General features: G+C 41.6%; 1 protein-coding gene across 1 annotated transcript in view; it reads left to right on the forward strand.

Moving 5' to 3' along the window:
- The first annotated feature begins 432 nt into the window (after positions 1-432).
- Positions 433-13,648, forward strand: part of LOC128994945 (uncharacterized) — a 42,297-nt gene continuing 29,081 nt past the window's right edge. The window contains exon 1 of the mRNA XM_054419794.1: positions 433-452. Coding sequence (XP_054275769.1) covers positions 448-452 — 5 coding nt within the window. The 5' untranslated portion in view covers positions 433-447. The remainder of the gene's footprint in view (positions 453-13,648) is intronic.

A 13,648-nucleotide genomic window follows, 5' to 3' on the forward strand; every position in this document is an offset into this window, starting at 1 on the left:
TAAAGTTAACGGTTTGGTACACTAGACCACTAAACGTGAAGTTTAGAATCAGCTGTTCAGAGCATTGTTGACATTTCGTTTGACGAGAAATGTCTTTGTACTTGGTAAAACTGTGATTTTTAGTCATCGGTAATGTTTGTTTGAATAATTGTTCCAAGTCCAAGCAGTGACTAAATGTTTCATTTACATACACTCGTTCATTATTTCAGCTTAGTTTTACCATACATTTTGTGTTTCCGTCTTGAGTAATTTTCAATTCTCTATCATGACTAGAAGAATCAACAGATATTCTTCTAAGTACTTTTAATTACTTCGCTCACCACTTAAATTAGTATAATTGTCAACAATAGATCGTCGCGTTTGAGGCGTCGATAAAACCTGAGATCGACGTATGCTGGCAGTGAACATTATTAGTAGTCTTCGTTCTTGAGGAGGCTGTGAAATTACATGAGGTAAGCTTAGACCGCGCGGAATACAGTATTGCATTAATAAAACTATTATGATTTTGACTTTGTTGACCATGATCATTGGACATAGTGTTTCTCTTGGTTAAACGATGATTCATTAAACTGAGAAGGCCAATTGCCGTAATTACTTATGTCTGTGTAGTTTACTAAAACAAATACAGCGTGTTGAGTAGGCCTACACCGTCCAGGCCCCTGCGCTAAATAACCTTGATAAATCAGTCGTCCGTTTGCCTTTCCTGTAAACAAGAACCAACCCTACGATATTTTTCACATTAGTAGCTTTCAATTTTTTTTGCGATAAAAGGGGTTTTCACTATTCAAGATGACGACTCAACTAAGTACGTTGACCTATTGAATGCGTTATAAGAATGGTACTATATGTAGTGATTGCTAAGACTTTCTTCAGCCAGGGTCATTAGTTTATAACAATCATCGATTAATGGATGCTATTTACCATACTCCGAAAACCCGAAATATTATGGATAAAGGTAATATGAATCTTATGCCACAAAAATATTCAAAAACACGATTGTCAGGAACGTTTCTTTTCGGATTGTGAAGAGTGCGTTTTGATGTTTGCCATTAATTGTAATTTCTGTAATTTCACCAACTTTAACTTCAATCCTATTTTACCCAAACAAAACGATTGTGTATATAACACTTGTATTGTCCTGTCGGTATTATGGCCAAAGGGTAACGCGCACACTGTAATATTAACCCTAAAAAAACAATTATCAATTATCTAACATCACGGCACCCACCTAGCCATACATGAAACACTATTCAAAACAAAACTATACAATTTTACAATATGAGAAATCCTACTTGCAGTGTCCAAATTCAGAGTTTAACACCATGCATTTGATTTATTACTGTTAAATCGTTTCACAATTGCGCTGCGTATCTAAACTGCAGGCTTGATATCATTTACACATTCAGCAATGGAGAAGTGACATTCAATACACTTGTGATGATTATACAACAGCTGTTCACACTAAACTGCTACTTGTGGTGGGGATGTCAACTCACACAGACACACTGACAATACAGTTGTGAGTTGCCGGTTGTGTGTGTGTGTGTGTGTTGGTATGTGCAATGGAATACAAGCGAGGGAAAAACGATTGGTTCGAAAATCTCAAACAAGATTCGTATTGGTGAGTTGCTTTTGACATTTTCTAACACGTGTTTTTGTTTGTGTTTTAGTTTCTCGGGTTGGTTAAGCTAGAATAAGGTTGCGGGCTCAACTCTTAGTATTGTACACATGCGAGAGAAAACTAAAATTGATATTTCTGGATTAGGAATTTTAGTGAAAGTTAATCACAACATGGCCAATAAAACTGCGTTGTGGCGCACAGTCCTGGGTCGTGATGACTTTGATTGATACAAAAAACAATTTTTTTACTTTTCGATGATGCCAAGATCTGTACTTTGAGATAATCCCACATTTTGATATTGCCACAACTCGACGGCGTGGAACCTAGATTGTCTCAGTCCTGCAAACTATAAATTTGATAAGTAGTATTCATTTAGAAGATAGTAACTGGAACTACTGTGTTATTTCAACTACTAAACTTCAGTCCTTTAATTTAATAAATGTATATTCTTAGTAAATTGTACTAACGTGAACACCCGAAAATGTCATACACAGTATAAGTAAGTAATAATTCAGTGCGTAGTAATCAAATGTGTTTACAATACATTTGGAAATTCAGTGCGTAGTATTCAAATGATTTTACATTTGAATACTACGCACTGAATTATTACTTACTTATACTGTGTATGACATTTTCGGGTGTTCACGTTAGTACAATTTACTAAGAATATACATTTATTAAATTAAAGGACTGAAGTTTAGTAGTTGAAATAACACAGTAGTTCCAGTTCCTACTTGATTCGTGCTTTCATGCCAAAGACGGTTTCAAACATTACATGTTACATACGCATTTCAGTTTCGCAATGGATAATCGTTGCATTTTGATTTTTAGCTATACTACTAGCTGTAACCCGCGGGCTTTGTCCCGTTTAACCAATGAATACACAAACTATAGTTTGTGTATTCATTGGTTTAACTTCTTAATTTTCAAGATGATCTCGTTCGCATGGCTCAATCACTTCCTGGTTGAAGTTCGTTCGCTACGCTCACTCACCTTTAGGTTGGAGCTCGTTCGCTGCGCTCACTTGCCTTCAGGTTAGCTCGTTCGCTACGCTAACTCGCCTCTAGGTTGAAGTTCGTTCGCTATGCTCACTCACCTTTTGGTTGCAAATTAGCTGTTGTCATAAATGTAAAAGAAATAATAGTGCTGCCCCCTGTTGGTAATCCTTGTAACTTTAATGCTATTGAACATAATAGAACAGAACCAACTTGTTTAATTGAAACAGCTGTTAAGATTCATTAATTCCATTTCTCACAAGGTTAACATGGGAAACTCCAGAGCCACTGGGGCGGAGCCGATTGGACGGATCACGAAATTGATGGTGTATAAACCTATTCCATGAAATTCTACACGTATTTATCGGTTCAGCGGTGTCTGAGTTTATCACTGCCAAAAAATATACAAACCTCCTCTTTTTATAATTATTATAGATTTTAATCAAAATGATGATGGTTTTGAATGAAACCGAGTAAAAGTCCCAGGTAAAGCGAGGTCTTCGAGTCCTTGTGTTGTGGTGAAAGCGTGGGAGTTTATTATCAATAAGGACTATGTTTTTTCCTCGGGCAAGAGCGCGGGCTCGTCTACATTCAAATTAGACATTGGGTGGTCTAGGGAACAGCGTAGTTGCTTAATTATTTCCTGCAAAGCCAGACAACTGTTTATTGTAGCCTAACTTTATACTGCCGTGTTGGCTGAAACGTTTTTTATTGTTGAAATGCACTCGCATTTAACTATTCTAGTTTACTTTTTGCCAATTATTGATCAACGACCTCATTTTTTAGTAAAAGATCATTTTTGGCCAAATTAATTTGTGTGGGTGTTTACGCAGTTTTGGCGTTTTATAGAATCACTTACGATTTTGTGTGACCCTTGTGTAGTTTGTTTCTGAAAGTATAGGAGTTTTACTTAGTTATTCAATATGGAGTAGATATTTGCAATCTTTAGGACAACACGTTTAACCTTCTACAAGTTTATTTAATTGTATAATCTCTGAAAATATGAGTTGTCAATCCTATTTCGGGTTGAGCGTTAGTTTTAACCAGTAAACTTGTACAAACACTTGTTTCATTGACACATTACCGAGTTGGCTTTATTGTAAGATAATTTCTTCAAGGTAGATGTAAGGGTGTAAAACAGTCTCCCCATGTTACACCAGGGGACAAGTATGTGTTTACCAATAGATTTTGTTATTTTGATCATATTTGGCTTAAGTTTGGTGAAATGATAGGAACTGAGTAATGAAAATTCAACTGCACTCGATTTCGATATAGCCTGCACCAGGAATAGCTGAAAATCGATTAATTTTCTAGAGACGATCGACAGGAATACAATATAGTAGTGTATTTAATTATTGGCTATTACATACTAATCTATGACAGAAGACCATTCTTCAGATTTACACGCTGGTATGAGACCGGCTTGTCTTCCAAAGTTGTGTATGGCCTGATTAAGAATTATGTTTCTTTTTTAATCTATAGGTAATTAAGTTAATGTCTGGTCAGGGTTTCATTGTCTGATTACCTCTGAAATGCACTACTAGCTCCCTAACTGTCTCAAACCAGGCAACCTCATCATAAACATCCAGTTTCTAAAAGCCCACATTCCCATAAATACAATTCATCTTATGTGCGGTTACGACTTTGAGAAATTTTCCTTTGAGCAGCTCAAAGGACACGCATCCTGGACTATCTTTTGGCTAGTTCGACATCCTCAATGTCTGATTTACAGTTAGGTGACGTTAGGAGACTTGGTCGTCTTAGTTTGTAGTCCTTTCTGTTCATACTCATAATTTTGTCCAGTTCGTGTCCTCTTCACTTTGACTGGTAATGTTAAAGGACTAAATTGCTAGGCAGTCCTAGTTTGTAGTCCTGCTGTAGTCTAGCTGATGTTGTCCAGTCCTTGTCCTCAGATGTGTTTCCTGGTGATCTGGAGATGTGACGTCACGGATGTACGATGTACTCCCAGGTTGGCCGATGACCCCGCAGTTGTCGCTGTCGTATCAATCCTCCGGTCAACGTCCGACATGTCAGCCAGTTCTGCTTCTTAGACTACGTGCGATGCAAGTCCAATTTGATCGGAGCCGATTTATTCCGCCTAGGAGCCAACAGCAAAAGGTGTAGCTACAGCTACAGTAGGTTACGAATGTACAACAATTAATTGTCAAATACGAGCACGTCACATGAGTTTATGGACAGAAAGATACGATTGTTTCCAGCAGGTCGACAAGTATAGGAAAGCTATACAAATGTTTATATGTTTAATCTATGACGATACCATTTGCCGGGGAACCATTTGAGACGATGTTTTTTTTTTACATTTAAACTTGACATTTGAGATGGAATCTTTAAACCTTTACGTAAAGATCGTTCATTGCTTATTTTTCGCAAAATATGCTTTCAATTGTGGAAAGCTATATCTATTATATTATTAAAGTGATACAATCAAATTTTATGTAAACGGTTAAGGCCATCTACCAAATAAAAATATAGACATATTGCACATCAAAATGAAGCTTAGAGTGTGTAGATTTGCCGAAAAGTATTGATATGGACGAATTTCCTAAGGGCTTTGCCCCACAGGCTGATTTCTAAAAGGCTACGCCTGGCATGCTTCCAAATTTTAAATGATTTAATTTAGTTAATGAAACAGCTGGTCAGTACAGTGCACTGGTTTCTTTATTTACTCGAAAAAGATGTTTGTATGGATTGAGGAGGGTTATGTTTGGTTTTAGAAAGGTTGTATATACGTTTTTTGTATTGCTTATAGTTTCATTTTGTAATTTATATAGTTAGCTACATGTAAAAAGGCTTGACTAAAATTGAAGAATTAAGGTCATTCATGAAGCATCAATATGATGCAATTGATGCTATTGCTACACTAAGGTATATTGTCATATTCTTTTGGATCTATCAACATTAAAAGTAGGTGTTTGAAAGTAAGTAGGTTTACACGTTTAAATCAGTTTATATTTTCTAACTAAATCATAGAGTTGCTGTATTTTAAAACACATATCAGCACCACTTTAATAGTTCTCTAGGTCACATTTTCTTCCCGTTGCAAAGCATGGGTATAGCAGCTTGTTTCGTATTAAACCCCAAATCTTACATTCCGATGTGTTCCAAAAATGTTCATGACGACACTCTTTATCTCATCATGGAGTAAATTTAGATCTGCAATCTGAATGCAGATAGGCTAATATGTTTTGGATATCACCATAAAGGCAATGTGTGCAATCGCGTCACACCTAACAGTGTAAAGCAATGAAGGGTTCCAAACAAATATTTCGGCGTAGATTAAATCTCAGAATAAGTTGTGAAACACTGTTACGTGCTATTAGAACTACTGTTTTAATAACATGTCTAACATAATAAGTGGTGTTTTATCATATATTCTTTAAAAATTTAGGATATGTTCTCTGGAATTTCAAGCCAAAAAGCAAAAGAAAAGCGAGGGGGAAACTCAAAAGAAACTTAAGCTAGGAAACAACAAAAACCAAGAAAACAAGTTTAGAAAGTAAAAGAGCGAGGCTCAACTGTTTTCTGTTCGAATAAAAACTTGTCCCAGCTGTTCATAGAGATGGGATGTCCAATTCAGTATCGACAAGTCAATGTGGTAACACAACGTTGGTTTGCTTGAGCTGCAATTAGCAAGCAAACCGGTAAAAGCTTCCGTTCAGTCGGCGTACAAAAGCTCAGCAGATAAAATCTACTACTATGTAATTTACGCGGCAAAACCCAATAATCATTGTACAAAACGTGACGAGCGAAATCGGCAGAGAATTTGTATTGATTAAAACTTCGACGTTCGTATTACATGTTAATCTCATCTGAGATAAGCACCCACTCTACTTGTTACATAATTTGGAGTAAACCTGTATTTAGGGTTACATAATAGGTTTGTGTATTAACACTTATAACATTTTCTCAACACTCATTGCTTCAAATGCAGCAGGAACTTGGTTTATACCACAAATTTCACTCCGTTTTTTTGTCGTTCTCAAGCTGAAGATTATCTTGGTTCTATCCAATGTTCGTAAAGAGCGCCTATATCTTTTATTGTTTCTTTTTCTTCCACCAACTCATAGCTATTAAAAAACGTTTTTAATGGATACCTTTTTTCTGGTAAGTAAACTAAAGAGTACAGCGATCACTATGAAACTTATCCTAATGTAGAAAATGTGTTTGGTCGACTCAGTGTTTCAAATGTGGTAAATCCAGCGCCTTACTAACCTAGGCCCGGTCTATGATAAGTATAATTAATCAGATCAAAGGTTTTAATAAATTGATAAAGATTGGAATGGGATCTGGGATCGTATGTTAAACAGTAATTTTGGAAGCTTAGTATTAGCAACTTGATGAAAACTGATCTAAATTGTGGTAAAAATTGTGAACCTCCCAGGGCTTCAATTTCGCCTTCGAGTGATGAGCTAGAAATTTTTCATTTGTCCCGGAAGAAACCCGGCCTACAAGGATCTTACATTTGCTTTGACTGTCTTCCACATCACCTGACCTTCAGATAGATTATAGCCTCTTCCGTGCAGTTCCATTGTAAACATCCGTCGGTAATGTTTAGCTTCTGGCCTTGACTGATATGTGTCATGACCACTCCATTGCTCCGGAACTGCAGCCACTGCCTTGCTTCCAGCTTTGGCTTACACCTTGATGTATTAGATCCTTTGGTTCTAAAAAGGGGTTTTCTTCCTGAAGTCACGTGTATTTACTTGTGACAAACTGTTTGTGTTACGTCAGACAGCCGCTAGGTAAATTTCAATTCATAAAAGAAACGTAGAGTACAATCTACTTTAACTAATCTATGTAATGAAGGCCTCATTTCGTTCTGCAAGTCTGGTCGATCTAACAGGAAAATTTATATGGAAGAGTAACAATAATTGTTAATTATTATTATAACAGAGATTCATCGTATAATATCAGCTCCATTACGTCTGCCATTCTCCGATTGAACCTAATAACATCTACCCACATCAGAGCAAAAGGTATTGACAGACCAAATTATTTATTAGTCATGATCAGACCTGGCCTACTTGGAAACTATTCTAAACCTGCGACTTCGTGGGTCAGAAAATGGCAAAAAATTTAGTAGTATAAAAATAAACCGAAACTCCGCGAAAAAATCTAATTGGTGTGCTTGCTCCAGCACTTTAAAGTTGCTGTGAGTGTGTATAGCTGAGGAGCTTCAAAGAATGTATTTTCTGAGAGCAGACTTCCACACCATTGACATGGTAAAGTCTCTGGTGACGATGACGTGGTGCATTTCACCGTGGTTTATGCAGAAACACGATCCCAGAGAGAGAAAGACATTCCTCCGTCTGGAACAAACCGGTTCTTCGATCGCGAACCGCGCATCCTCCTTCTATGAGGCGTCTGGTCATTGCAGGACCATCACCTCGTGACTCCTGGACAGTGATTGTTGTACGTCAAACAGTAGCTGTTGAGAACCACAGATCCTCCTTCTATGTAGTGTCTGGTCATTGCAGGACCATCACCTCGTGACTCCTGGACAGTGATTGTTGTACGTCAAACAGTAGCTGTTGAGAACCACAGATCCTCCTTCTATGTAGTGTCTGGTCATTACAGGACCATCACCTCGTGACTCCTGGACAGTGATTGTTGTACGTCAAACAGTAGCTGTTGAGAACCACAGATCCTACTTCTATGTAGTGTCTGGTCATTACAGGACCATCACCTCGTGACTCCTGGACAGTGATTGTTGTACGTCAAACAGTAGCTGTTGAGAACCACAGATCCTCCTTCTATGTAGTGTCTGGTCATTACAGGACCATCACCTCGTGACTCCTGGACAGTGATTGTTGTACGTCAAACAGTAGCTGTTGAGAACCACAGATCCTCCTTCTATGTAGTGTCTGGTCATTACAGGACCATCACCTCGTGACTCCTGGACAGTGATTGTTGTACGTCAAACAGTAGCTGTTGAGAACCACAGATCCTCCTTCTATGTAGTGTCTGGTCATTACAGGACCATCACCTCGTGACTCCTGGACAGTGATTGTTGTACGTCAAACAGTAGCTGTTGAGAACCACAGATCCTCCTTCTATGTAGTGTCTGGTCATTACAGGACCATCACCTCGTGACTCCTGGACAGTGATTGTTGTACGTCAGACAGTAGCTGTTGAGAACCACAGATCCTACTTCTATGTAGTGTCTGGTCATTGCAGGACCATCACCTCGTGACTCCTGGACAGTGATTGTTGTACGTCAAACAGTAGCTGTTGAGAACCACAGATCCTCCTTCTATGTAGTGTCTGGTCATTGCAGGACCATCACCTCGTGACTCCTGGACAGTGATTGTTGTACGTCAAACAGTAGCTGTTGAGAACCACAGATCCTCCTTCTATGTAGTGTCTGGTCATTACAGGACCATCACCTCGTGACTCCTGGACAGTGATTGTTGTACGTCAAACAGTAGCTGTTGAGAACCACAGATCCTACTTCTATGTAGTGTCTGGTCATTGCAGGACCATCACCTCGTGACTCCTGGACAGTGATTGTTGTACGTCAAACAGTAGCTGTTGAGAACCACAGATCCTCCTTCTATGTAGTGTCTGGTCATTGCAGGACCATCACCTCGTGACTCCTGGACAGTGATTGTTGTACGTCAGACAGTAGCTGTTGAGAACCACAGATCCTCCTTCTATGTAGTGTCTGGTCATTACAGGACCATCACCTCGTGACTCCTGGACAGTGACTGTTGCACGTCAGACAGTAGCTGTTGAGAACCACAGATCCTCCTTCTATGTAGTGTCTGGTCATTACAGGACCATCACCTCGTGACTCCTGGACAGTGATTGTTGCACGTCAGACAGTAGCTGTTGAGATCCACAGATCCTCCTTCTATGTAGTGTCTGGTCATTACAGGACCATCACCTCGTGACTCCTGGACAGTGATTGTTGCACGTCAGACAGTAGCTGTTGAGATCCACAGATCCTCCTTCTATGCAGTGTCTGGTCATTACAGGACCATCACCTCGTGACTCCTGGACAGTGATTGTTGTACGTCAGACAGTAGCTGTTGAGAACCACAGATCCTCCTTCTATGTAGTGTCTGGTCATTACAGGACCATCACCTCGTGACTCCTGGACAGTGACTGTTGCACGTCAGACAGTAGCTGTTGAGAACCACAGATCCTCCTTCTATGTAGTGTCTGGTCATTACAGGACCATCACCTCGTGACTCCTGGACAGTGATTGTTGTACGTCAGACAGTAGCTGTTGAGAACCACAGATCCTCCTTCTATGTAGTGTCTGGTCATTACAGGACCATCACCTTGTGACTCCTGGACAGTGATTGTTGTACGTCAGACAGTAGCTGTTGAGAACCACGGATCCTCCTTCTATGTAGTGTCTGGTCATTACATGACCATCACCTCGTGACTCCTGGACAGTGATTGTTGTACGTCGGACAGTAGCTGTTGAGAACCACAGATCCTCCTTCTATGTAGTGTCTGGTCATTACAGGACCATCACCTCGTGACTCCTGGACAGTGATTGTTGTACGTCGGACAGTAGCTGTTGAGAACCACAGATCCTCCTTCTATGTAGTGTCTGGTCATTACAGGACCATTACCTCGTGACTCCTGGACAGTGATTGTTGTACGTCAGACAGTAGCTGTTGAGAACCACACATCCTCCTTCTATGGGGAGTCCGGTCATTACAGGACCATCACCTCGTGACTCCTGGACAGTGATTGTTGTACGTCAGACAGTAGCTGTTGAGATCCACAGATCCTCCTTCTATGTAGTGTCTGGTCATTACAGGACCATCACCTCGTGACTCCTGGACAGTGATTGTTGTACGTCAGACAGTAGCTGTTGAGAACCACAGATCCTCCTTCTATGTAGTGTCTGGTCATTACAGGACCATCACCTCGTGACTCCTGGACAGTGATTGTTGTACGTCAGACAGTAGCTGTTGAGAACCACAGATCCTCCTTCTATGTAGTGTCTGGTCATTACAGGACCATCACCTCGTGACTCCTGGACAGTGATTGTTGTACGTCAGACAGTAGCTGTTGAGAACCACAGATCCTCCTTCTATGGGGAGTCTGGTCATTACAGGACCATCACCTCGTGACTCCTGGACAGTGACTCTTGCACGTCAGACAGTAGCTGTTGAGAACCACAGATCCTCCTTCTATGTAGTGTCTGGTCATTACAGGACCATCACCTCGTGACTCCTGGACAGTGATTGTTGTACGTCAGACAGTAGCTGTTGAGAACCACAGATCCTCCTTCTATGTAGTGTCTGGTCATTACAGGACCATCACCTCGTGACTCCTGGACAGTGATTGTTGTACGTCAGACAGTAGCTGTTGAGAACCACAGATCCTCCTTCTATGTAGTGTCTGGTCATTACAGGACCATCACCTCGTGACTCCTGGACAGTGATTGTTGTACGTCAGACAGTAGCTGTTGAGAACCACAGATCCTCCTTCTATGTAGTGTCTGGTCATTACAGGACCATCACCTTGTGACTCCTGGACAGTGATTGTTGTACGTCAGACAGTAGCTGTTGAGAACCACAGATCCTCCTTCTATGTAGTGTCTGGTCATTACAGGACCATCACCTCGTGACTCCTGGACAGTGATTGTTGCACGTCAGACAGTAGCTGTTGAGAACCACAGATCCTCCTTCTATGTAGTGTCTGGTCATTACAGGACCATCACCTCGTGACTCCTGGACAGTGATTGTTGTACGTCAGACAGTAGCTGTTGAGAACCACAGATCCTCCTTCTATGTAGTGTCTGGTCATTACAGTACCATCACCTCGTGACTCCTGGACAGTGATTGTTGTACGTCAGACAGTAGCTGTTGAGAACCACAGATCCTCCTTCTATGTAGTGTCTGGTCATTACATGACCATCACCTCGTGACTCCTGGACAGTGATTGTTGTACGTCGGACAGTAGCTGTTGAGAACCACAGATCCTCCTTCTATGTAGTGTCTGGTCATTGCAGGACCATCACCTCGTGACTCCTGGACAGTGATTGTTGTACGTCAAACAGTAGCTGTTGAGATCCACAGATCCTCCTTCTATGCAGTGTCTGGTCATTACAGGACCATCACCTCGTGACTCCTGGACAGTGATTGTTGTACGTCAGACAGTAGCTGTTGAGAACCACAGATCCTCCTTCTATGTAGTGTCTGGTCATTACAGGACCATCACCTCGTGACTCCTGGACAGTGATTGTTGTACGTCAGACAGTAGCTGTTGAGATCCACAGATCCTCCTTCTATGTAGTGTCTGGTCATTACATGACCATCACCTCGTGACTCCTGGACAGTGATTGTTGTACGTCAGACAGTAGCTGTTGAGAACCACAGATCCTCCTTCTATGTAGTGTCTGGTCATTACATGACCATCACCTCGTGACTCCTGGACAGTGATTGTTGTACGTCAGACAGTAGCTGTTGAGAACCACAGATCCTCCTTCTATGTAGTGTCTGGTCATTACATGACCATCACCTCGTGACTCCTGGACAGTGATTGTTGTACGTCGGACAGTAGCTGTTGAGAACCACAGATCCTCCTTCTATGGGGAGTCTGGTCATTACAGGACCATCACCTCGTGACTCCTGGACAGTGATTGTTGTACGTCAGACAGTAGCTGTTGAGAACCACAGATCCTCCTTCTATGTAGTGTCTGGTCATTACAGGACCATCACCTCGTGACTCCTGGACAGTGATTGTTGTACGTCGGACAGTAGCTGTTGAGAACCACAGATCCTCCTTCTATGTAGTGTCTGGTCATTACATGACCATCACCTCGTGACTCCTGGACAGTGATTGTTGTACGTCGGACAGTAGCTGTTGAGAACCACAGATCCTCCTTCTATGTAGTGTCTGGTCATTACAGGACCATCACCTCGTGACTCCTGGACAGTGACTCTTGCACGTCAGACAGTAGCTGTTGAGAACCACAGATCCTCCTTCTATGTAGTGTCTGGTCATTACAGGACCATCACCTCGTGACTCCTGGACAGTGATTGTTGTACGTCAGACAGTAGCTGTTGAGATCCACAGATCCTCCTTCTATGTAGTGTCTGGTCATTACAGGACCATCACCTCGTGACTCCTGGACAGTGATTGTTGTACGTCAGACAGTAGTTGTTGAGAACCACAGATCCTCCTTCTATGCAGTGTCTGGTCATTACAGGACCATCACCTCGTGACTCCTGGACAGTGGTTGTTGTACGTCAGACAGTAGCTGTTGAGAACCACAGATCCTCCTTCTATGTAGTGTCTGGTCATTACAGGACCATCACCTCGTGACTCCTGGACAGTGGTTGTTGTACGTCAGACAGTAGCTGTTGAGAACCACAGATCCTCCTTCTATGTTGTGTCTGGTCATTACAGGACCATCACCTCGTGACTCCTGGACAGTGGTTGTTGTACGTCAGACAGTAGCTGTTGAGAACCACAGATCCTCCTTCTATGTAGTGTCTGGTCATTACAGGACCATCACCTCGTGACTCCTGGACAGTGATTGTTGTACGTCAGACAGTAGCTGTTGAGAACCACAGATCCTCCTTCTATGTTGTGTCTGGTCATTACAGGACCATCACCTCGTGACTCCTGGACAGTGGTTGTTGTACGTCAGACAGTAGCTGTTGAGAACCACAGATCCTCCTTCTATGTTGTGTCTGGTCATTACAGGACCATCACCTCGTGACTCCTGGACAGTGATTGTTGTACGTCAGACAGTAGCTGTTGAGATCCACAGATCCTCCTTCTATGTAGTGTCTGGTCATTACAGGACCATCACCTCGTGACTCCTGGACAGTGATTGTTGTACGTCAGACAGTAGCTGTTGAGATCCACAGATCCTCCTTCTATGTTGTGTCTGGTCATTACAGGACCATCACCTCGTGACTCCTGGACAGTGATTGTTGTACGTCAGACAGTAGCTGTTGAGATCCACAGATCCTCCTTCTATGTTGTGTCTGGTCATTACAGGACCATCACCTCGTGACTCCTGGACAGTGATTGT

Source organism: Macrosteles quadrilineatus, unplaced genomic scaffold (assembly GCF_028750875.1).
Source record: "Macrosteles quadrilineatus isolate MER2022 unplaced genomic scaffold, UCM_ALF_1.0 Scaffold_5__1_contigs__length_97177068, whole genome shotgun sequence".
Lineage (NCBI taxonomy): Eukaryota > Metazoa > Arthropoda > Insecta > Hemiptera > Cicadellidae > Macrosteles > Macrosteles quadrilineatus.